At 40.5% G+C, this 26,876-nt stretch overlaps 1 protein-coding gene across 4 annotated transcripts in view; it reads right to left on the minus strand.

The window, feature by feature from the left end:
* The window catches only part of LYN (LYN proto-oncogene, Src family tyrosine kinase), a 396,894-nt gene that overhangs the window by 138,760 nt on the left and 231,258 nt on the right, over window positions 1–26,876 (minus strand). For all 4 annotated transcript variants that reach the window (XM_078687292.1, XM_078687294.1, XM_078687293.1 and 1 more), the window contains exons 3-4: window positions 1,337–1,385; window positions 1,130–1,247 (exon numbers count right to left, since the gene is read on the minus strand). In XM_078687292.1, the coding sequence (XP_078543418.1) occupies window positions 1,130–1,247; window positions 1,337–1,385 (167 nt within the window). The remainder of the gene's footprint in view (window positions 1–1,129; window positions 1,248–1,336; window positions 1,386–26,876) is intronic.

Here is a 26,876-nt window from a genome sequence, read left to right on the forward strand (position 1 = left end):
AGTCTGTGTTCTAACAGCACGTTGATAATGGGTAGACAGGGAGGGGGAGGGGGTGAAGTAGTCCTGGTGTGCTAACAACTGGTGTAATTCTATGTTTAGGGTCTTCACATTGCCTGTATACTCACCTACAATCATATGATAACAGGAGCATGCATTCTTTAGAGCAGTGTTTTCCAAACTGTGGGTCATGACCCACTGGTGGGTCATGAGCTGATTTTTGTTGGGTCACGAATATGCAAGTAATAAATAAAGAGGATGTTAAATTCTGTATTTATCAGGTCACATGTGATGCTCTTCAAAGACAGAGGTCAAATGTAAGGCTATGTCTTCAGGAAAATTGCTGCTTATATTTTTAACATGGGAATTTGTGTTTACAAACCCCTCACTTTGCAGACAGAGAAGTAAAAGTTAAGTGAATTATGTAACAATCTTGCTGGGGTACAGATAGTGTTAAAGGAAAGTCTATAGTAAGTAATGTTTTTGTAACAACAAAATGTAATATCTGTAAATGAACTGTACACATTGATCAGTTAGGAAAGTAAAAATGGAGCACTTTTCTGTCATTCTGAAGCTTAATGGAAACGAATATTTTAAGAGGATCAAAACTAATCAAGACACTTTACTTGCCGAAGCACAAATGACAAATATTAATTAAAACCCGATCTTCACACATTATTTGCGTGCAAGATAGTTTTATCAGTAAAACTCTACGTCTCGGCAAATTTAGTTGCCATTTGAAAGGAAAATGTGTGGTTTGTAAAGAACAATGCGCTACAACACGATGCTTTAGTTAAATAAAACAAAATGCTGCTTCAGGTCTTTTACAGCTAGGTGGGTCACTAAAATTGTCATTCTAAAACTTGGGTCGTGGTTCAAAAAAGTTTGGGAAGCACTGATGTGCAGAGATATGCCATGCAAGGGTTCAAACATCCTGAAGACATATTCATTCAGCTTGGAGCAGGAGATCATGCTCTCCGTGATATCTTGCAAAAATTCAACCTAGTTGAATTTTTGCAAGATACCATGGATCTTATAAAGTAAATAACCAAATGCATCTTCAGTGCAATGAAGGAAAGCGACCATTACCAACACATGCAAGATTGCATTTATCTGCATGTACAATACTTACTCCTCGAGAACCCGGAGTTTTTCTCCTTTCTTGAATGCCAGATCATCGGGGTGGATTGCATCATACGGATAAAGGGCTACAACAAGGGTTCCAGATCCAGTTCCAGTTTCGTCTACTTCTGCACAAAATGAGTTGAGAAAGTGCTATTAAAGTACACTGGTGGAATACCAGAGGTTGCAGAAATTTTTGTAAAGAAATATCACCTACCTTCCTCCTTTAGGAACCTCTGACCCGGTAAAAGGTTTGATCCTTGGCTCTACAAAAAAAGAAATTAGGTCTTAGTAAGGTAATTAGAAATGTCCTTTGTGCAACAGCTTTCTATTGCTGATCTGCTAAACAGAACATGTTGTAAATGTGAGCTTCAAGCGACATTAAAAGACATGCACAAACCAGCCATACATTTTTTGACAGAATAAAAAATACGACAAAATGTGTTTGTATTCTTAAAGTCAATTTGAAAAACAGTTCTCTTGGCTAATTATTGCCTATGGCAACAACGTTTGTACCTTGTTTATAGGATGAAAGCATAGCCATCTGTATATATATCAAGTAGACCAATACCAGAATAGTCCTAATTCTCTACTTCTAAAATAAATGTAGCTGTGCTTAATTTGAGCAGGTGGTTTCCAGTGCTCGGTACCGGCACTTAATTGCCAGCACCAGGGCCTATGACAAGCCTGACACATGGTAGTGGTGTCTGCCAAATTTAGGTACGAGCACAACAACATCTGTTTATTAATGCAATTTACATTTTCAATGATTAGTATATGCCTCCCAAGCCATCCCTAAAGATTTGGGGCCCTGGAATAGTAAGAATTACTTAAGAGCGTGATGATTAGTAGTGTTTTGGTGCCGTAATTGGCAGTGCTGCCAGGGCCAACTGATGGTGCAAGCTATAGTGTCCTCCTGTCGAGGGCCCAGGCACTAAATTCTTTACAAATTAAGCACTGGTGTAGCACACTAACTACAAAGGAATCCTGGCCACCGAAAGGCACAGAGCTGACTATTTTCGGTTCAGACAATATAATACTTAAATCCGGGAGGACTTGATAAACCGCCTAAAGTGATCCAGAATTACTATCAAAGGGGAGATATTAAATTCTACAGCAAATCAGATTAAAATAACCACTTAGTGGTAGAATGTAAAAAGCAATCAATGACTGAATAACATTTTCGCATTTAGCTGGCACCACGGAGGAATCTAATGTGGTGCATCCTGGGAACTCCCAACTACAGAAGTGCCCTATAGCAATCTAGACACCTCACACGCATAATGGATGGCTGGAATGCAGGGCATCGTCTCTATCACCTCTAGAGAGCTTACAATGACACAAGGGATGACTGTATGGCAGTCTACCCAGACAGATTTCTATTGCCTCTTTATGTGCCCTTCTCTCACACTTTTTCCTTCATCAAACTGCTAGGTGGTCAGCCAGAAAACAAGAGCACTTCTCTTGTCACTCACGCATGACATGAACACACTTCCTGTGTAGGTTCACAACAACAAAACCAACCGTGTGCTTCAGCATGCTACCAATCCGATAATGTGCTTCAGTACCCCACAATGGAGAATGAAGCGCTAAATAAAGGCTACAATATAATGCAATTCGTATGGGAAATCATGTAACATTTAGGTTTTATGATTGCAAATGAAATTAATGAATACAATTGCGCCCTGAATTACTCTTCTGCAATGAGCTAATATAGGTTCAGCCTTATTTACATTCTTGTTTAAAAAGTATACACAATTATAAGTAAAGCAGCACAAAAAATGTAATTCATGTCGGTATAGATAAAAAAAACTGACGTATTAAGTGGAACTGTAACAGCAAAACTCCACCAGTTAATAGTACCCTGAATGTATATTTCAATAAGTTCCTTTTAGATTTGCCCATGTTTTATAACCATATTTCTCTCGAATGCAAGATTGCTTCTTAACACAATTTCCTAAGAATCAACAACATATGTAATTTTATCTCAAATTCTAAAAAGAAAAAAGCACGCCACTGCATAGTATCCGATTCAACACCCAAACAATTTATCGCATCACAGATATTTGTAGTACACAAATAGGGGAAATCTGATGAAAGGATGACACGACTATAGAAATAAAGTACGACAAATAATCAGGTAAAATAATTATAAATTGTCGTAATATCATAAAAGGGGCTATAACTTGTAAATCAGATTTAATCTGGCTGACTACTACTAAGGTACTTAGTTTGCTGGAAATATCTAACCTTACCCTTGGAAATCTGCCTCAAGAAGCAGCAGAAAAATATGTGGTTTCAGCCAATGGTACTTGGTATAACAACAAGATCCCCAACTTGATGAGACATATGGAAGAATCTAATTTACTACATAAGCCCTTATGTAAATGTTCCAATGCGTTATGATTTGAAATGTGACCAGGTAACCAATAACCTACATGTGAATTATATTTGAGAAAAAAAGAGAAAAAGAAAACAAGATATTGAATTTTAAAGGCAGGTTATCTAGATGCAGTAGTGTCAGACTAATATGGGCTTGTCAGACTTGGGAGGGGCAAGGGGACATGATATTAGCCAAAAGACTGACATAAAACTGGACTAAAGGATGGAATCCAGGAAGCCTTTCTTTTTTACTACGTTAATTTATGTAAAGACATTTGAGGGTTTTTCTACTCACTCATTAATGTAATCTTGGCAGACTGCATCTGTTGAACTTACTTAGTAGGAAAAGAGCCAGATTCTTGAACAAAACAGCAATTTAGGTAAAGCTACTATTTTAAGCAAAGCCATCCTTTCAACCAAACTAAAAGTACATGTGTTTGACAACATCTAGTACCTGGATTAATTAAACCATAACTAGCTTTTAACAAATCATTCCATGTTTGTGTAATAATACCCAAATTGCCAAACTGGTTCAGACTTGGGTAGATCCGACAGGGCATCCCTGTTTGTATGTAAGAAAACGGTCTTACAATGATAGATCTTATTCTTACAATGATCAATCCTAGATCTTGAGATCTGGAAAAATTCATCTGCATGTACTTATTGTGACCATAATCGGTCCATATATGGAGAACAAATTAAGGTATTGTCTGCAAACATTAAATTTAAACACTTAAAAATAAACCTATGTGTCGGATAATGCCTCTGAAATCTGTGAGCAAAGGGCTGACTATATAGCAATAAAAGGAAAGCAGATGGTGGCAATGGATCATTGACAGAATATAGAATACAAGAATATTGACTTAACAGAATATCGAAGTAAAAATATAGAATGACAGAATATCGACACCCTATCTACAAACAGGTAAGTGCAAAAAATATAGAATAAAAAATATCAATGTTAAAAATATAGAATGCTAAAATATCGATTTTTTTAAATGTCTTAAAAATAATATAACATTAATTAAATAATAAATATAAGTAAAAAATACTCAAAGTTAAGTAAAAAGGTCAAAATGTATACATAAAAAATGTAATTAAAAAAACCAAGTTTTAATTTTTTTATATATATTAATTTAATAATATTAAAAAGTAATTATTTATAATTTTAAAATGTTAAAAACATTTCTAAATATAATTATATATATGTATATAAATAAACATCATATGAATATAAAAATAAATTATATACAAGTTAAAACATTAAAAATATATAGTTTTTAATTAATATTTTACAGTACATTAAATATAACAATAGTGAAAACGTTGCATAACGTAGGGGATACCATTACTATTCCCACTCCAGCAAGTGGTACAGTAGGGAAAGTGTTGGCTAGCGGGAAAGTAAAAATTACTATTCCCACTCCCCCAAGTGTAACAGTAAGGAAAGTGTTGGATAGCTTGTGGGTAGAAATTAGTTTTCCCACTTCAAACAGGGCAACAGTAGGGAAAGTGTTGGATAGCGGGTGGGTAAAAGTTACTATTCCCACCCCAGCGAGTGGTACAGTAGGGAAAGTATTAGATAGCGGGTGGGTAAAAATTACTATTCCCTCTCCAGTGAGTGCAACAGTAGGGAAAGTATTGGATACCGGGTGGGTAAAAATTTATATTCCGACTCCAAACAGTTCAACAGAAGGGAAAGTGTTAGATAGTGGATGGGTAAAAATTACTATTCCCACTCTAGTGAGTGCAATAGTAGGGAAAGTGTTGGATAGTGGGTGGGTAAAAATTACTATTCCCACTCCAAACAGTGCAACAGTAGGGAAAGTGTTGGATAGTGGGTGGGTAAAAATTACTATTCCCACTCCAGTGAGTGCAACAGTAGGGAAAGTGTTGGATAGCGTAGGGGTTAAAAATAATATACTTATCAATTAAAACATTTTTGAATTTAAATAATGAATCATAAATTAACAATAAATTAATTAAAAATACCTATAAATGAAAATGAATAATAACTTTAACATTAAATTACTTCCTACCCTATTCCCCAATAAACACACAACACACTCCACATAAAATTTCACATGATTAATATAATTATCAATGTATCAATTAATATAACTTACTTACCAATTAATAATTAACAATAAATAATTATCAATACCAATAAATAATAAATATTAAACAATGTTTACCAATTAATAACTAATACAATTACTATAATAATCAAGTAATTAATTAATAAAAAAGTAACTACCAACTAAGAATTAACAATAACTGAATTATCAATACCAATAAATAACATTTAATAATTAATTACAACTAAATTACTTCCCACTCTATTCCCCTATAAACCCACAACTCTCTCCTAAAAAAAGTACACTTTTAACAGATTAACAAATTAATTAATATTTCATTTCAAATTAATAACTATTTAATATTTTTTTACACAGCAAACATAATTACCAATACATTATTATTAATTATTCACATTATAATTATTACCACAATTAAAAATATAAAGAATGAAATACAAAATTATTAATTAAATCATTTATGAATTAATTCATTTAAATTAAATTACTTCTACCCTATTTCCCTATAAACCCGCAACACGCTATGGAATAAAATTACACAAAAATTAATTAACATATAATTAATTAATTCAAATAAAAATCTTAATTAATATATGATAATTAAATTACTTCCCACCCTATTCCCCTATCAACCCACAACCTGCTACGGAACTAAACTACGTAAAAATAATGTAACATATAATTCATTACTTTAAAAAAATTCCAACATACATTAAAATCATAATATATACTTTTAACACATATACGAACACTTAAAACACAAACAAAATTGATATTTTTAACAACTATATTATGACTTTCGATATTACTAACTTCGATATTATTAAAAAACGATATGTCTTACCTCCATTTCGATATTCTCACCACTATATTTTTGTAAGTCGATATTTTGGCAATTCTATATTTAGAATTCGATATTTTGGCAACTCGGTATTTAAAATTTGATATTTAGACTGTTCACCGGTGGCAACCATACCCCATTACTCAGCATAAAGCATGGGCCTTAGATGGCTATAAACAGGTTCACCAGGTGTTGCTACAAACCCTGAGATACAACAATAATAAATCATTTTCTTAAGCCAAAATGATCTACTATTGCCATACAGGTGGCAATCAGGTTGAAATCCCTTTCTATGTTGAAACCGAGAAAATAATGGATTACATTTTTTTTTATTACAGATGTTTGTTATGTTTTAAAGAATATAGACTTCTTTTCAAATATCTCTGGCTTTTACAGAACCCTATTGGTACGCTTGAATCAAAACACTAAAACGAATCATGATTAGTGCAGTAGTAATTCTTCCAAACCTAAGTAGGTAGGCCATGAAGTAATTTTACCTTAACCTGGAAAAATTATTATTGACCGGACTACCACTACCATGGAAATATTGTCCTCCAACGTAAACTTTTAGTCAGCCATTATGTTAAGAGGTTGACTTAGTTTAAACATCCTGATATTTTTATCTTCTGTCTAACTTAGTGGTTTTCTTTGGAATAGGCAATGCAAAAATTCATGGAACAGAAAATTTCTCATAAGTCTAACATCCACTAACGCTTCACAGTCTGGACTTTATTTACACACAAAGAAGACAACTGCTTCTTTGTCTTGAATACCAAACACTTGGCTTAATTATAGGCTCATTCATAGTTCAGCCCACTCTGAAACATCCTTCCAATCTTCCACTAGAACATTTCGAGTCAGAAAACATTTATAAAACAGTCATTTACTTGCATGCACAATTGAACTGCGCTTTTAAAATGAAACTTATCCCTTAATGGATACATCTCAGACACCCTGGCATGGATGTATTTTTCAAGGCACCTTGCAAAACATTGGGGAATGAGTCCCAACACAGATTTTTAGGTCGAACCTAGAGTCAGGACGCATGCGCTGCTCTGCGAGACATGTTTTAGTAGAGTATGAAATAGAAGCCATGCCCACTTCCCTGCCCATATTTGTCATTGGCACGTGTCATTGTCCTTCGTAAATGATGGCTTCTGATTCGAAAATAGGCTTGTTAGTCCCTCCTTAGTACCGCCTTGTCTTTATTTGTAAACACCCATGGCGACTGGCCCTTTCACTTCAGTTGTTACAGGGTACGTGTTCTTAAGTCTGTAAGCATTATTTTCTTCATTGAAGTTCTCTTACTGCAAGCACAATGCGCTTTGTTTACATTCAGCACACCGTGCGCACTTTCTCTTTTCAAGCAGCCGGGACAATGGCCATTTCTTCTAAATGCAATAGGTCTCGCATTTAAATGCAAGACATATTGTATTGCAAATATTTTTTTAATTGCCGGCCCGTTTATTTTTTCCTGCCTCTGCCCAGTGCTTGCATACACCCCCGCTGAACCCTGTAAATGCATTCAGAATGGTAAAGCATAATCTCGTGGGGGCTGTGCATACCAGTGCAGCAACAGATTTGCAGAAATCTCTAAAGGCACACGTTTGGCACGCAGCTGAATTAAGCATCTTCTACCACACTGACAAGGAGTTAACTGGTGTAGGAGGTGAGGAGCTGGGATGGGATGATGATGGACACAGAGCACTGTCTTTTAAACGATCCCTCTTGTGACTTCTCTTTCAAAGCACAGCTGGTATGTCGGTCACAGTGACGGGGTATACCTCTGAGTCCTACGTGTGTGTTTTGGTGTTTGTTGGCAGCCACATCCTCTTACAAAATAGCCGAGCTGCCACAGCTGACTTCCTATTTGGTAGCAGTGCTTGCTCCTTCTGTTTAATTCTGGGTATTTTTTTTTAATCTTCTGCTCTTCGAAGTGCCTGAACAACGAGCGGAAGCCTGCACCTCCCTCCACCTGGTTCGCACTCTGTAAAACTGCAGAAGCCTTACCTGGTGGAATGGGACCACTGTTTCAACACTGCGGTTTGCCCAGGCATGTGACCCAACCCCTGTCATCTGGAAAGCGTGGAAGGGAGAAACATCTTCATAGCTTCACTTGGTCTGTCGGCTGCCATCGACAACCCAAATCACACTGCGGTCTCTGTTGCAAACCTCAGGATTGCTCCAAAGGTCACTCAGCTGTTATGTTGATAAGTACGGCAATGCCACAGTAATGCCAGATTGTGCGCTGTTCAAGTGCCGAATAACTCTAAAGAGCAGGAAGATGTAAATTACCGCCACCAAACCCAGCATTCTGTATGTTCTTGAGCGCAAGCCAGATATTCCCCCCCGCCCCCCTCCTCCGCAGCATTGCCTTGCCCTATCGCAGTTCGTGGTCAGGCATGCAGAGCCCACAGGCTTAGGACAAGGCTACTCCCATTAAACAACCTCCAGTCTGCTGAATGTATCAAAACTCTAACGGAAATTACATCCTTTCTAATTGAACAACGGAACAAATACACCTCCCTTACCTGTTATGTGATCTGGGGGGGGAATTTTAATGTTTCTCTGTGTAACAACCTAAAGAATGGTACTTGTGGCCTTCAAGACGAAAATGGATGCTCCTTGACCCATTTCCAACACACAAATCTAGGAAATTGCCTGAATGAGTGTCTTTTTTCACTGGAGTTGGAATATGCGAACGACTTCGTGGAGCCACCTGTTGAATTCATTGCAACATTTCATGGAAGGGGTCTGTCTAGTGTCATCGACTACATTCTATGCTCCCAGATAATAAAGGGTCAATTGAAAACTTTCAAAACAGGGTCAGATATTAGTAGCGACCATTTTCCTAATAGTGTTGCCCTGTCAATTAACAACGCTTTACCCCAGCTAACTAGGGTCAGCTTACTAAACCAACAATCATTGTCCATGGACAAACTCAATGGCTTTTCTGTAAAATGGTCCAAAATCGACCCAGTAGCAATTACTGGCAAAGTGATATCTAGAGCCTTTCCATGGATGAATGATTGTTTGGCAATAGATTCCTCACCCCAGTTGATTATATCTAGTTTTCCTGAAATTATCAGAACCATACGGGCAGAACTGTTTCGTACTCACAAATTCAGAAAAGTTGAAACCAAAGGCTGGTTTAACTCAACCTGCCGCAAAGCTTTAACTGACTTAAAAAGAGCCCTTCACAACCAAGTAAGAGATCCTGCCGAGCTTGTTAAACTTAGAAAAGCTTACAAACCGGCACAGCATAATCGCAAAAAGGAAATCAAGAAGAATCTGTGGGCCCAACTACATGAGAGCTGCCTACGTAAAGACAGTTCTCTGTTCTGGCGCACGGTTAAATCACCCTTCCTGGTGGACGCCACTTCTCCCCAACACCTAGATGTGGCAGTGACGGCCGATGAGTGGGTGGCCCACTTCTCAAAGATATTTGGTGGCCCCTCCACAGATACTATAACTGAGGTTCGGGTGGCAGGTGAACGTACCGGGGACCAAATATTTCCTATTGACCTTCATTTTGATCATAATGAGGTTATTAACGCGCTGTCATCTTCCAAAACTGGAAAAGCCCCCGGTCCTGATGGGGTCCCTCTAGATATCTTTGTACATAATTTGGAACTCTGGTCACCTCTCGTCACCCAGGTTATGGCAGCAGTTACAAAAGTAGGCCTAATAGACTCTTGGTCATCCTCTATTCTGCTCCCAATTTTTAAGAAGGGCGAACGTAATAACCCAGCTTGTTACAGGCCCATCTCCCTCCTGGACTCCTTGGGGAAAGTCGCTGGCCGGCTGGTCCTGGAACGTCTCCAGGATTGGGCGTCTATGAATAACATCCTGACAGATCTCCAGTACGGCTTCCAGGAGGGACTTGGTACTGTTGAGCAGGCATTGAACCTAACCCTTCTGATCGGCAAATATGTGGGGGCTAAAATAGGTAACCTGTACCTAGTTTACGTCGATCTCAGCGCAGCATTTGATTGCGTTATTCATTTAAGGGTGTGTTCCATTCTCTGTGAATTGGGGGTAGATCCCCCTCTTATCCAATTTCTCAGCGAACTCTATTCCGATGCTACTGCATGTGTGAGATATGGGATCGGCGGCGAATTATCTCCATCTTTTTCAGTAAATAAGGGTGTAAGACAGGGTTGTGTCCTGGCTCCCTTCCTATTCAATCTTTACACCAACGGGCTGGAAGCAGCCATGCTAGAAGGGAGCCAGGACCTTCCATCTATTAATCACCGCCCTATTCCCGCTCTGCTATATGCGGACGACTCTGTAATTTTAGCAAGAACATTAATCCAGTTACAAAGACAGTTAGACAAATACTGCCAGTTCATGCTCTCCTTAGGGTTGAAAGTGAACAAAAATAAAACCTTTGTTATGCATACTGGTCCCAGGGCGAAGAACCCTAAACCAGTATTCATTGATCAAGTCAGGTTGGAACGTACCAGGGAATATCCTTATTTAGGAATCTTAATGGACGACAGACTATCTTGGAAACAAGCCATGATAAGTAAAAAGCTACTTTTTCAGAGAGCAACATCAGCTCTTGTCTCCTTTTCAAGGAAACTGGGTAAACCTGCCCCAGCTGAGTTGCTTAAAATTTACCACGCTAAATGCCACAGCGTAGCAACCTATGGCGCAGGGGTTTGGGGATACGCTCCTGTAGATAACTTACAGACGGTTCAAAACGGGTTCTTAAAATACTTATTGGCACTTCCCCAAAGTGCTCCAATATACGGTTGCCACATCGAGCTGGGCATCGATTACCTGATAGACAACATCAGATGCCAGCCAATCCTGTTGTGGCACCGTATCTGGACCAAAATGCAATGCCATCTAACCCGTTCACTGCTAACCGACTGTTTAGGCCTGGAATATTGGAGCAAAATCCCTTGGCTTTTATACGTCTCCAATTTCTTCAAGGATTTGAACTGTTCGATTTACTTCTCAGAACCCACGACAATGTTGGACATCAGCAGGAAAGACCTGAAAAAACTTTGTCTAATCCACCTCAGAGATCTGCGTCTCTCTCAAGAAGTAATTAAACCTTCAAATGTACAGATCCTATCGGTTCAGTCTGTTTTTGGTATCCAACCATACCTAACATTCCACCTAACTAATCATGAAAAATATGTTTTGACTAGGTTTCGATTCAACTCTTTCTTTCGCCTTGTTACCTTTCCCAATGAGCAGGACTGGTCGCATGATTTAATGAAATGCCCATGTGACGGCGTATCTTCTCAGTCCACAATGCACGTAACTTTGTTCTGTAGATATTACGAGCCTTCCCGAAAGCGTTGGATCATTCCCCTTCTCCGCACAATGGGCCTGAGAACCTGCCGGCCCGCTTACCTCGCCTTGCAGTCATTAGATTCTCAATATGCTGCTAAATGCGTAGCTTGTTTCTTAAAATCATGTCTAAAAACTCGCTGCAAAGTCTGAGCTTCTGTTTACTTGCTTTCTTGTCCTCTTGTACAGTATTTTAATGAATTATTGTAAGTAATGGGTTTTTAATTGACTTAAAAGACTAATAATTTTTTATTTGTACTAAAACATTGAGATTTTAACATGTATTGTAATATTTTACTTCTGTACTTTTTATGGTTCTACCAGGTAATAACCGAATAAAAGTTTTAAACAACAAACATGTTTGCATAGTTTTAGACACACATACTTTGGGGCATGCACTTCGATCATCAGCACATCTAATTAATGGTTGCCGTCTATAACCCTACCATGCAGACTCTGGAGGGATGGCTTTTGAACAGAAAACTACCATGAGTTATAAACCAATGTAACCGCTTTCTAAGTGCACACCATTGAATGCCTGCCGCATCTCAGCACTTAGCAGCGCTGCTCTACGCACAAAACGTCTGTGTTAAAGAAAAAAGGATGTTGTACCACCCAGTATATTGTACTGCATTGCTAAATACTTATAAAGTCCCAAAGGTGAGAACTATTGGCTATGCCAGTGCTTGTAATCCATTGCTTCACAATCAAACTGCCAAATAAAAATATCTCTTCAACCATTTTCACTACACAATCTTCCGTAGGATTACAATTTATGGCCTGTCTGCAGGCTGATGATTCATCTACACCTGGGAAATAAACTGTAGACACAGTCGCTCAATTCGAATAAATCAAAAGAAAATCCATATGTTTAGGAAAATAAGTAAACACTGTGGGAGTATGTAGAAGGATGAAGAAAGTAAAATGTGTATTATTTAGGAGAAAGATTATGTGCTTGCAAAACATTGGTTAAACCACGTGTGTTAATCAGGTATCTCGCGGCGTCCTGGTTTTTATACACAGGAATATTTCATTCTGAACATTTGCCTCAGTATATTCAACGCCCCATTCAACAAGATATTTAATCACCTCTGGTACAGGTTATTGCAGTACTGTTGATCAATTCAAATGTGAATACTTGCAAAGAGGCCACGCCTTCTGACTTGTGGTCACATCTCCTGGAAATGTTGGAGTGAACAGTTTGCCTATGACTTTGGCAGTAATTAGGAACTTTAATGTCTAGGAACAATAAACCAAATCCTTAATTTGAACTATTTTAGATGATCCACTACACACATTTCATCTTCTGAACAAACTTTAAGCATTCTAATCTGTGGAACCATTGCATATTGAGAACATTAGGTGCATAAGGTTTTATAACGTATGGCTCCATTGTCTTCTTCCATGATGTAATTTTAGTGCAATGGGCCTGTATGAAGCAATATGGCACTTCCTGGGCACTAAAGGTGCAACTGCCCTTTCCAATCATGTGAACCTACAGTTTGATCCTTATGCGTCTAAACCATTACCAGGATCAGAGAATAAACCAGATGTCTGCAATGTACAGCAATGGCGCCCTGCATGCCCCCAGATGCTTCTTTCTACTCATGTACAATCATTTCATTACATTTCATGCAACCTGAAACCTTCAGATTTGCTGTATCACAATGACTAGAATTATCTTTTATTATTTCTTGTGAATTTTTCCAGTGTTTTGTAAACTTTTAAAACATGTGTTTATCATCGCCTAAACTTTTAGTGCTGTAAAAAAGTCATTGGAGGGGTGTTTTTTTCAGTGCTGAAAGAACATTGTACTTTTATTAGTATCCACTATTTGCACAGGCATTGCAGGGCACATAATGTATGAATGCACTTGTTACAAAGATCTGTTTGTAAAACACTGCTCATAGGTCTGAATCATCATAAAATATCTGTGATGGTTCGGGTGCTTCTAATGCAGCATGGTCTGGAATTTGCAGGACACACATTGAACCCCTAACATATAGAACAATAGGTACCTGCATTATTTGAGAGCATCCTTTTGTCGCCTGCAGACCACGTTCCTTACTCAATTTAGTGGATTGCACACCCACTGCACAAATCTACATGTAACCAGCACAGCACGGGTTTGAATACTTGAAGGTTAGTAAAACCTTCTGAAGTTGGTAAAATGTGTGCCCTTAGGTTCAGTGGTAACTTATAAATACTAATTGCCAAAAGAGGTAAAGTTTGCCTTTTGAGTTGTAGAAACAGTATTTATTGGTTTCGTTATTTGATGGAGTATAAACCCAACTTAAATGAGCAAAGGAGGGTACTAAGATAACGTTTGTTCATCAGTGGTGGTATCACAAATCTAAGTTGTTCCCTGCTGAATAGTATTCTATGTAAGGAGTGAGGTTGAAACCAAAACACAAACAAAAGAAAGTGATAAGGGGATGGGAGACAGCTCAGATCTCACAAATACACTGACAGACAAAATAACTTCAATTTCCATTCCAATGCTTGACTTTTAGGCGTAGAAAATACTTTTAAATCACCTAGCAATTCTAAATACTACAAACTCAACTTAGGAAAGTCATTACAGCAGATGCAGTCATGGTTGGGTATATGTTATTCATATTGCAGGTACAACCAGACAGGCCCAGTACAGGTAGTTGAAGCCCTGATCAGGCTAATACTGTCAATATGGTAGTTGTAGCCCTTACTAGGCTAGAACAGGCAGTTGATTTAAGCACTTCCTGTCAGGGCCCACATTCAAAAGACCAGGGGGACCTTCTGCAGCATGTGCTGCTCCTAGCCTGCTATTAGGTAGCCTGCATCCTCTGGGTGTCCCAGTTCCATGGGACATACTCGGCTTCTCTTCCTGGACAGTCTTACCTTCTGCAGGGCAGACCTAAGCTTCTTCAGCAGAAAGTGCCGACTTCAGGTCATCGCCCCTCACCTTCGGGAGATTGACAGTCCGGCAGACTCCAGTCCTTGTCACACAACAGTCCTTCGAGAACTCTACAGAGAACTTCCTTCCATGGTTAAGAAGGACTTGCAACTGGAACAAAGTGGGTGGTTTGGGTCCACTTTTACATAGAACTTTTAGAAAGGGCATGTGGATCCAATGTACGGATGTCAAAAATCGGTTTGGAGGGGTTATCATCCAAATGCCCTTTTTATGCTGCTTTACGGACACATCCTTTCGGTACAGTGATACCCCTCGCAGCAGGTAGAACTGTAACTGTCTACAAACTGGAAGCCCCGGGACACAGTGACAATGAAGATTGAGGTTTCACACCCACAGCACAGGGACAAGGAGGAGTGAGGCTTCAAAATCTGGCTGTCATCAGCCTCTTTTAAGTAGTAATTAGGGACCGACAAAAGGGAAAGCCTGAATTTCCTGCCCTTGCACAACAGAAACTGCTTACCTATCTCTACCATCAACCAAATGGCAGTGTTCAGCAAGAAGTAATCAGCAGCCCTTTGTTAACAAAAATTCTCGTGGTATTCGCAATGCAACCCTGTCTCCAGTGCCCTCACTTCACTGTCTGGATCTTCACCCTCCAGCAACAGGAATGCTGCAATACACGTCCACTGTTTGAGCCAGCTGTTCTCATCCTCCATATTGTAATATGCCAAGCTAAAGGCATTCAAAATAGAGTCTATGGTCATTAGTACTGACTGACTCCCACACACAGCCCTGCTGCTGCACATGCACTACCCACAACCTATAACTCTGCACATGTTTGCTTCAGAATTGGGTCTCCTCAGGGTGCCCTGCTCTTTTGTGTCATACGACACCTACTACACATCAACAGGGAATCGATATACACACTGTATGCCACCAAAACGTTCTGGGCATTCAGATGTATACAAGAGGGGCCTGTAGGTCACACATATAAACAAGTTTGGTCACACTCTCAATCACTAAATACATAGTATATCATCACAAACACTTTATGTGCAAAACCCGGGACACAGACAATAGTGTTCTATCTTCTTCTCAGACCAAGCTTGGTGCTCTCCTCCAGGTCACAGGACAAGCCAAGGACATTCCATAGTAAGGGACAGGACTAGGCCTCATTGCACATGCTACATTAGCGTGGAACTGGGAACAAACAAAAACTTGGGATACCAGATGTGAATGCAGGGGGCAGTCACTGCAGGTGAATATGCTTTTATAGACCATATAGGGGACAGGCCCATCCCAACATGGCACAAGTATAGGGAATACGCCCAAATATGTGCCAAATCACTGAGGCTGCTTGCAGGGTGCACACTTTTAGTATTCTGCATGGTACCTCTTTTCAACTCACTGTGTGCATTCTAGTTTTCATTTTGTGTGGATCTTTGCATGCGCAATGTATTTCCTGGCTTGACTCTGTAAAGGCTGAAAAGCATGCCATTCAAAATTTGACTTTTTTCCACACATCTATAATATCTTCATTGTTATAGGAATCGCCTAAACTGTGTTTATGCTTAAAGAGAATTAGTTATTCATTTTTCCTATTTGTGAACTATGCTCAAATTGTACCTTTGCTTTAGTCAGGTAATATAAGTATGTGGACTTCCTTGTTTCTGTTTGATTTTGATGCCACAAATGTTATATTTTGAATGACAATGTTGCATTTCCTCATAGACTGGCAATGTCTTCATTTCCTACTAATTTCCTGTAACATTACTTAGCATTATAACATCGTGAAAATGGACGTCCCAGAAATATACTTATCTGGCACTAATCAAAGGTAGAAGGAAGAGAGAAAGGTATGCAACTTGATTTGCCAATAAATAGTTCAATTTTACTTATGAGCAATCTGCCCAATAAACGTAGTTTTTGACAAAAACCAAGATAATTCATGAGAAATGACCCATACAAGACAAGGCAGACCAGAAAGTATCCCTGGGTGCTGGTCATGTATGCCTGGAGGACATCCTGTGGTCATGCATGGGATGAACTGCACATGTGGCACAGGTCTAACATATGACAGACAGGCCCATATGCATCACTGAATGTAGTATGTGGTCTGGGTGAAAGCCTTTACCTTTAGGGTTTGTGGGCAGAGCCGGAGACTATGTTGCTGACGCATATTAAGTTAGGACGCACATGTATTTCCACAGTTTCCTTCTCTATGGTCCTCAGTGAGAATTGTTGTTTCAGTTCTGCTAGTCTTTCGTTTTCATCTTCACATTGTGAATCTACGCTCGTCCTATACTGCTCTAGGCAATTCACTCCTGCCCCATGCACTAATCCGTTATTTAGGAATCAGCTATATACAACTAGGTGTATGCCAGATATCTCATGTTACCAACAGAACTCTACATGTGTACAACAAACACATGCAGAGAGAGTGAGCTATTGGTAAGCCCTTTTCTCATTTCAACCATTGACTGTTGACACCTCTTAAATGGTTGCCATTGTAGATGGGTGGGGTTCCCTTGGAGCCATACTATTTTGTGGATGGTTACATAGCTTTGACACATAAGCAGAGAGGTCAAGAGTAGTCCACCGTACGTTCCCCCAAAGTGTAAATGTAATCACAAACATTAGTATGGCTGTGTAAGGAATAAAAAAACAGAGATAGAAGGTAGAATGTTTCTTAATCTCACAGAAGCAATAAAAAGTCCAAAGCTTGGACTTTCAATTGTTTCATTAAGATTAGGTTACATGGCTTTGCCATTATTTTCTACCTTGGCCTTTGTCATCTGTCATGGCTCTAAGAAGTCCCCTCTTACGCAGACTACTGTGCAACCCCTCGCTCCCTGTGCCCCTTTTCATGCAGGACGTGGCCCGACCAACTTCCAACTCTCATGCATTTGACTTTGCCAATGACTGTTTGATTGCTTTACAATAACTTCATAGCCAATAGCGCCTTCCAGACATCTGTAATGGAAAAAAAGAATGCCATGATGGCTAAAAATGAATTGCACGATAGTCACTGAGTGTGCACGAGGCTGCCATGCTTGCACATAAAACATATTGACAAAGGTAATAGGTCGGCACCCAGTTTCAAAGGCGAGACCTATCGACTTTGCCAATGCTTGCTGTTTGAAGATGTTGATCTTTTTGCTTGATTCTTGTTATTATGTATTGGTTGGCTATATGGGATGCTACACACGCAGACCCTCATTTACAGAGTCCTAGCAGCACGTTTGCGCCTTCAGAATGTCACTTTTTGGTGCTCCGGTGGCGCAATGTGCTGACGCATATTCACAGGGCCACGCAAAGCCACTTTACTTGGCTTTACATTGCCTTGTAAATATGTCCCCCTTTTACGCAGAACACTGCATCAAAGAAGTGTTTCCATGGGTGTTGCTGTGGTGCTCCAACGCAACACTCATGGAATCTGAAGCATTCCAAGTTTTACAAGGAATAGTCAATCTCGGAATGCGTCAGATTCTAACACCATCCCAAGGGCGGTGTTAAGGAGGTGCAACGAGGAGAAATATCATTCTTTCTTCTCGTTTTTTTTTCCTCTTTCTGCATCTGCTGCATTCTGCAGCACGCATAGAAGGAGAACCTCGCCCTCGCCTCCATTGATTGATTTTGTGCACAAAGTTGCCCCTTCCAGCACAAAATCAATCATCCGTGCAGCGCAGGCACCCTTGCAACATGATGCTAGGACACCTGTGTTGGCGCTAGACTACTTTATCAGCACCGGTGCAGTGGTGCGTTCAGGAATGCACCATATTCTTGTAAATACTGTGCATAAATGCAATTTTAGAATGATGCAGGGAGGCGCTGCAAAATTGCATGCAGCACCGCGCTGTGCCATTCTATTGTAAAAGAGACCCCTAATGATGTTGCTGTGTACATTTCTGGTAGAGTGGTGGTTTATAGAAATGCAAATTAAATTTTAAAAAATGGGAAACTGCCTTGTAAGTGGATACATTAATAACGAATTGCACATGAAATAGGTACTATATTTAATCATATGGAGTGATTCACAATCAAGGCGAGGAAAGCTGTAGAAACTTTTCTTAATTACTTATCGTCATCCCAGTTCCTTCCGGTTCAGGACATCCGCTGTCGAGCTGCGACTGCCAAAGCCATGGAAGCCGGTGAGAGGGAAGTCATGTTACGGTCCCGCTTTCCTGCCTGCGCCCGTCAATTTACCAAAGTTTCTGTCACCAAGTATGAAAGAGGAATATTTTTTTCTAGTTTCAGCTGGAGGAAGTTATTTCTGCTACGCTTGCAAACATGAAACTCAAAATTCATGAAAAATGGTTTACCAACATAAACGGCTTATCTTCTTCGTCCCCGAAAAAAATGCGAGAGAGCGGCTTTTCCCCGTTTTCTCATATTTACTTAACGCAGTTGTTCATTTTAGTCTGACTTTGCCCTTAAACTCACCAGCTCAACTTAAGTTTCGCCCTGAAACGATGCTTGTTTTAATCGCAAGCAAACACTGTAAACAAAATTCCTGCCCAGAGTGTATTTCCAACTACCTACTTCCTGAATGAGGTGCTCTTTGCAGCCATTATCAACTTAAGGCTTTTTCGGTCAGCCTACTAATGTCTTTAACTTTACTTACTCGTTCGAACTTTGAAAGTAGTCCCAAGCACAATGGCCAGCTCAGCAATTCTTGCAAACCTGTCCAGTTCTTGCAAACCTTTCCTCACACCAGCAGTTTATTTCAGTTGCATGACAAACTTCTAGTGTTGAAAGTGAGAATGTGAGGATTGTCGCATTGGTTTTGAGGCAGTTAACATGTATTTTGCTGTCTGCAGGAGTTAGGTTATACTTTTGGGAAGGGAGAAACCGTGTCAACAAATGTGCTGCTTAGACGTAAGTGCTTGTGAGACCATATCTGCTAAGCTTCCATGATTACCATGCCTACAAAAAATAGACCTGCAGTACCGTGTAAATTGGCTATCTAGTGTTTGTAAGAGAAAGTGACTCGCACCCATCTGTCTGTTGTGACCCACCATGGGTGTTGGGTCACAACAGACACTTCACATGAACGTACACTTGCAATGTGTGGAAATGTCGAGGGAGAAAACAAGAAGGCTAAATGCAGGGGAAAGTTTCTTTTTGAGTCCACTTTTCTACACAATCTGAGCGGCACCGCCCAGTTTTTTCCAGATTGGGGTGCCCTGAAGGACAACACCCGTTAAAGAGTTGCAACTACAACCCACACACCACTGTGAGTGTGTCCCTTGACTCGTGGTGTTGTTGACCACTATGGATTACCCAGCAGGCTGTACGTAACTTAAATCTACTGAAGTGGCCTGAAACGTTGGCTCCCAGGACATGAGTATCTAGGCAAAGCCATTATAGAAAAGGGACTCATCTAGGACCATTTATAAAGATTTAGGACTTTGGTATAAGCGCGTGACTCAGAGAAACCACCCACCTAGGCTGCAACAATAAATCTTGCATCTGTGTAGTTTAAGGTTCACACTGAGACATGTACAGAAGCAAAGTTGATTGTAAAGAAATTTGTAGTCCTGACCACGGAAAGTTCTGGAACCAAAAGTTTCATGATTTGCTTTCAGAAACCATAAAAAGTAGGAAGAGCGAGATGGGGAGGTCATGTCACCTTAGTAAAGTGCACCTGTCTGAGGTGAGGCAAAAGTGCCAATTGGTGCCCATACAATTGAAACAGAAACTACCTCTACATTGTAGACCAACAATCCCATGTTATAGTTGGGCAGTACTTAAGCAATAAAGAATGCAAATGCAGAGGAGCCCAACTACACTGCACATTTAAAAAAAAACAAAGATTTAAGAGAAAATAATGTTGATACTCTATATAATAATGCTACATATTGACTTTGGAAAAAAAATAAAGTTCAGCCTTCTTTAGTGGACACAGGAGAAGGCTATGCCCATATTACAATGGGGCATACATCATGCATAAGAACGTTTCCTCTGAAACATTTGTATAAATGACTGCAACAAACATACAGTGGTGATCACAAGGTGGTGTATTGGGATGTAGCACCTCGACCAGGTCATAAGGTCAACCCTACCTCCTCAGGCCTCCTCACGGTTTTGAAGATTGATGTGAATCAGTCAGTCAGCCACAACAATCTCTGTCCCATCAGAGTGGTCAGAGTCCTCACCAATTGAAAGTTCACATGTGGGCCCTAAGCAAAAGTTGGCAAAGTTAACTAAGTGAATCAGTTGGCACCAGCACTCCAATAATGCAAGAACTGGTGTTAGTGACACTCAACTCACCTGCTAAAATTATTGTTTACCATACTACTGTTATTATTACAAAATGCCTATCCACTCTAAACCACATATGTATGCATACAGGCCCATAGACAGGCTATTTTCTTCTATGCAGCCTGACACCATTCCACCACTCAAAAATATTGAGGGATTAACCCCTTGGCCGCGGCGGTAATTTCGCCGTGGCACTGGGGTGGAGGGGGGGTTGCGCGGCACCACCATGCTCATGATGGAACCACTGCGTCACGAACCACAGGTGCGCTGTGCTTGTGACGGAGTGGTTCCGCACGACCCGCCAGCTGATTAAAATTGCCACGCAGGTGCGGAATTCCTGCAGCGTGGGCGGGGCAGCCGTGCCGTGACGGAACCACTCACTCACCAGCACAGCGCGTCCGTGGTTCATGACGGAGTCGTTCCGTCACGAGCACGGAAGGGGTTAAATGAGGAGTGTAAGAATTCAGTGGACATTTCAGCTGGGGCGATTTCAGTGGGATCAACTTCTGTTGGTAACGGATGTGAGAGAATAATGATCCTGTGCCATGGACGTGTCTGGAATGACTAACACTTTTGGCACTTCAAGAATTCGCTTGTCCTATGCTCCAACATTAGACTTGTCTAATATTTTCTCAACATGCTGACCAAGTGATAAACGGACAGTGACAACCAAACTTTGGAAACCAGAAGAAACAAACCTCATTGTCAACCACCTGTTATTCAAGATGTCCATCAAAGAATGGAAAATTGTGAAACTCATCACAATATGCCATTGCATTTCATGAGCTCCAGCGCCAATGGGACTACAAAACTTGATTGAGGTAGTTGATGGAGCGGGACCTGGTAATTCTAGTGTTCGTCTACTGCATTCTTTGTGTGAAGAATTGGGTTATTGGTAAAAGGTGTTGAAACCCTTCTCAAGCAGCAAACACAATCCTCTACAGAGTGAGGCACAACAAAGTCACTAAATTAACCTGTGCTTAACCCTCTGGTAGCTTGGTGGAAAGCAATCAGGATTAACTTAGAGGCAATGTGTAAAGTACAAAGGGGCAGAGCTATGATGACTCTGAGTCATATACTCTATGTGGCGAGGAGGCCTGCGAAGGTGGAGTTTGCCTTATGACCTGATAGAGGTGCAAGATCCTAAGTCAAGATGCGTCTGTTCTGAAGGAGCCCACAGTTGGATCAGGAGGAGTACACTTTGATGCAAGGCAATGGTCTAGTATCTGAGGGGTACCTCTTGGGGATCCGGACTCAGTCCAGCAGAGGCCAGCTTCAGGGCAGATGCGGGACAAGTCTCTGGAGCTCGTTCTATCTCTGCATCACAGAACAGGATGCCAGCCTGCTAGCCCTTGGAGTCACTGTAGTGGTTCTGGTTTCAAGAAATACAACCAGTTCTCCTTCCTCGGGCAGCATGTCAGTCCTTCTTGCAGCAGGGCGGTGCTTCCAGCAGGAGGACAGCAGAGTAGTCTTTCTTGTGAGTCTGCCACAGGTCCAGAAGTCATCTGAAGAGTTAGTCTTAGGATCCAGTATTTATACCTGGTGCCAGCTTTAAAGTGGGAGAAACTTCTAAACTTCTCCCACATCTGTTTCTGGAATTTCCTTCCTTCCCTTACTTGGTACCACGATATCTGGGGTGACATGAGGCTAGTGTGAAGTTCTTTGTTAGTGCAGGAGGCACCCCCATTTGAAGTGCAAGTGTGGAGGTGTGAATTACAAACCCACCCATCCTGACAGGTGGGCCCATCCTGTCAACACTCATTCCTCTGTTGAGATACTGTCTGGGAGAAATACACATATACCAACTCCCAACAACACCTAGTCAAATGACCTAGGACACAGACTGCAGGAACCAAATGGTTATGACAAGAAAATGCCAGCTTTCTAAAGTTGGCATTTTCAGAGCTGAGACTTAAAATTCAACTTTGCCATTAAAGAGGATTTCAAATTACAATTCTTTAGGGACCAAACAAGATATTTCTACCTATTCCCCTGCAAATGTTGGCATTCATTAAATGTAATAAGGTAACCCAGTGTTACCCTGTCAGAGAGGTAGGCCTTGCTGTAGTGAGAAACAAATATAGATTTATTTTACTACTGAGACATGCAAAACTTGTCATACTTTTGAAATGCACTTAACCCTGCCCTACGGTTTGTTTCAGGCTTACTATAGGAGTGATATATATGTATTAAAAAGGAATGTTTATGACCGGCAAAAGGTTTATTTTGCCAGGTCGACAAGGCAGTTTAAAAGTGCACACAGGCTTTGCAATGGCAGGCCTGGGCCATGTTTGAAGGGCCATTTAGGCGGGTGGCACAGTAAGCGATTCAGTCCCACTCGTAGCATTTCTTTTACAGGCCCAGGGTACACATAGTACCACTTTACTAGGGACTTACAAGTAAATTGAATGTGCTGATTGGGTATAAGCCAATTTTACCATGTTTTACAGAAAGAGCACAAGCCCTTCAGCACTGGTTAGCCATGGTAAAGTGCACAGAGTCCTTAAGACAACAAAAAGGAATTCAGCAAAAGAGATGGGGTGAAGGCAAAAGTTTGGGAGAATACCACCCAAGTGTGTCAGGTCTAACACTTTGTCCACAACTGCAACAGACTGTTGTACAGAATAACATGCAGTGGTAATAACAAAGGGCGCAGGATACTTTTTGTTGATCATGCAGCAGTACTTAAATTAGTATGTTTGGGATTTTCTAGTGGCTTGCACTGAGGTATGAAGAACCTTTTTGTAACCCATTTCATCACAACAGTCCTTCCATCTATATGTTCCTGCTTGATCATGGTTCTACTGGGAATATATGCCAATATACCCCCCTCAGCATCTGCCACATTGGTTTGTGAAGAGACAATTTAAGATGATGAACAATTCCAATAACACATTCTCAGCCTATTCATCTTTTCATACACCCCCATCCAAGGTCCCATGACCTGGATACTTCTAATTTGCCAATACTCTTCTGATAATAAGTAGACGCATGACACTCTTGACAGGGATGCTAACCTAATGAAATGTGAGTCAGATTAATAGTCCAATATAAAGCAGAAGTAGGGAAACATGCATTTTCTCTCATCTTATTGATCAGACATTGTATTGTCGCAAGAGATCCGCTTTGAAGATGAAGAGGTGGGAAAATGAAAATACACTGGTTTAGCAATCATGGAAAAGACTCCACAGTTGCTAAAAACGGGATCCATACATTTGCTCATTGAAGAAAAGAAAATATAGTATATGTCAAGAGGAATTCTAAAGTAGATGGCAAATATTATTCTAAAGTGGCTCACACAACACACAAGGAATACATGCCTGTAAAGTACTTTTAGTCAAGAATATGTCCTCTTAAGAAACACTGGATCTTCAAGTTAATTACATTTGAGTTGCTGCAGACTTCAGCATCTCACCTCATCCTTTACTGGATCAAAGTAACCTTCTTTGCAGATTAGCAATAGGAGTGCAAGATCTATGTTGGAAGTACTGGAGACCGCATTAAGGCTTCCAGCTATTTAGAGAATCTTCACCTTAACTATTTACTCCTCTTCTCATAAGTTTTTGAAGAATTTATCACCATTGAGTGGATGGGGTCTTAATAGACAGACCTTCAGTAGTTGATTATTAATAATAAAGCACTGTCAAACTATGCACCAACCATGGTAGATGTCAACTTGCAGTTCCACTTAATATGAATAATTAAGACAATAAAAGCTCAGAGGGTATGATCATTTTGAGGTGCGAGCAGACATTTTTAACCTATAAGTAATATATAACTATAGTTTGGGTGAGCAAAGAAGGCGGTCATGATAGGTTACTGACAGGAAGAAAACTGTTGCCAAACCTATAAGACAGGGCAATGTCTCAGCGTTGTGAGAGAGGAGAAACACATGGAGCTCAAATGATTAAGCAATGAAATGATGAGACAGGAAGTCACCCAGACAAGAAGCAACATTAAGATATTCCTAAATAGAAAATCAGAAATGCGTTGTTACTATCAAGCAATATCTTTCACGAAAATACAAATTCCCAGGGTTCGTACTAGCATAGACACTGAAAAATTCCCAAACAACAATTACATTTTTGGAGCTAAAAACAACAAGTACTTGAAAACACAATAGAGGACAGGAGCTCTCAGCCTACCAGCACAAAAAACTGCTCAACTGCTGCATCAACCAAGCAAATCCTCATAAAAATAAATTTAGAATGGCTCCATTTAAGACCTGCTTGTGGCAAGAAACTTTATTCTATCCTGTAAGGATAGTATTCTTGTACTTTTGTTCTCAAAATCACTCAAAGATACCCACTGAATATTGTGGACAAAAAAACAGAATAGAATGCAGAAAATTCTCCAATTCCAGATTGTCATTTCAGCTTCGTCAATGAATGTTCTTTATGGTCTTGTGGTTTTGTTCTTTCCCATTTAATCCCAATATACTTTACAGGAAAGTTATGTCTGCTACATTGACTACATACGTGTTTTCTTCTATACGAACAGGAATAAACTTTGATCCAAGCGTATTACCATACACACAGAAATGCAGACCCAGAACTAGGACGCAGATGTGCTACCACTTCAACATTAATCAAAAGAAAAACAAACACTGGCAAAGCCAAGAAGTCTCTCCTTTGCAAAAGCCAACAGGTCGGCTTCTGTCTTTCATTGGTTGTTGCTCATCAGTATTTGTAAAAAGAAAAAACAAACACTGGAAAAGCCAACAGGTCTGAGCTAATTTAGATGAATGTTTGCTTCGTTGAAAATGGCTGAACGTTGGATGGAACTATAATGTGGGAAGGTCTTTCATCATGGACCTAGCACAATGCATGCTTTGCTCAACTCTGTGTTGTGCTTCTTTGGACAAAGTGGGCAATGCGCAAAACTGAGCCCGAATAAATACTGTAAAACGGCAAAAAACAAAAATCATTCATAAAAAATAGAATGCAGATACAGTAAGTTCAGGTTATACATTTAACATAGGAGCAAAGCTTATTTGGCCTACACATTTCTTTACAACTTTACAATTAAGATGGCTGGTCTTCCAGCTCTGGGTTACAGCCCTTCTGCTTTAAATAGAGAACATTATGGGAATTAAACTGAATGAGGCTTTGTAAAATGCATCCACAGCAACTTGTTATTGTTATGTAGCTCTTCACGCCGTATTTTCTGCAATTTCTAACCCCTTTAAGTAGCAGTGCTACTGTGACACAATGTGCTGTTTTCAATGTAGCGAAAGAGCACTTCCTGCTTGAACCTGTTTTTGTACTCTTTCCTCTCTGATTGCCAAAGTTCAAGTTCCTTTGCCATGGCAGCTTGCTTCCCTCAAATTGCTGGTCTTCTTCCATTGTAAACTGCTGGTTAAGTGGATTTCCTGCCAGGTATAACTGCGAAGCCACCTTGGGTTCTCATTTCTTTTGCTGACCTCATCAGTGCTGAGCATAAACCGCTCTGAAGGGCTTTAACCCCTTCGGGGCTAATGACGAGCTGGGCTCGTCATCGCGCTTACCTGTCCTGCGCGGATGACAAGGCCAGCTCGTCATCAGCCCCACCCTCGGGGGAAGCGCTGGCGCTCCCCCCGAGGCTCTCTGATCGTCGTTGTTTTCCTGGGGGCGGCAGTGGAAGAGCTTCCGCTGCCGCCCCCGCCCCCCCCCATGGTAATCCCTGATGACGTCAGCGCGCACAGCGCGCGCTGACATCATCAGGGATTCCCAGCGCTCGGGAAGCCATTTGCTTCCTGCGCGCTTCAGAAGAAGGTAGGTTTTGGGACTCCGGCGGGGGTTTGGGGCAGCGAAGAGGCATCAGGGGAGAGGAAAGAGATTTTCCTTTCCCCTGATGTCTCTTTGCAGGGCATTTCTGCCTCACGATCGCGCACAGCGTCGCGATTGTGCGGCGGAAATGCCCCCACTAGACACCAGGGATATACTTTTAGTTTTTAGGAAGTGACCCCTTGGGCAAGGGTCACTTCCAGGCTGGC

The sequence above is a fragment of the Lissotriton helveticus genome, chromosome 4_1 (assembly GCF_964261635.1).
Source record: "Lissotriton helveticus chromosome 4_1, aLisHel1.1, whole genome shotgun sequence".
Classification (NCBI taxonomy): Eukaryota; Metazoa; Chordata; class Amphibia; order Caudata; family Salamandridae; genus Lissotriton; species Lissotriton helveticus.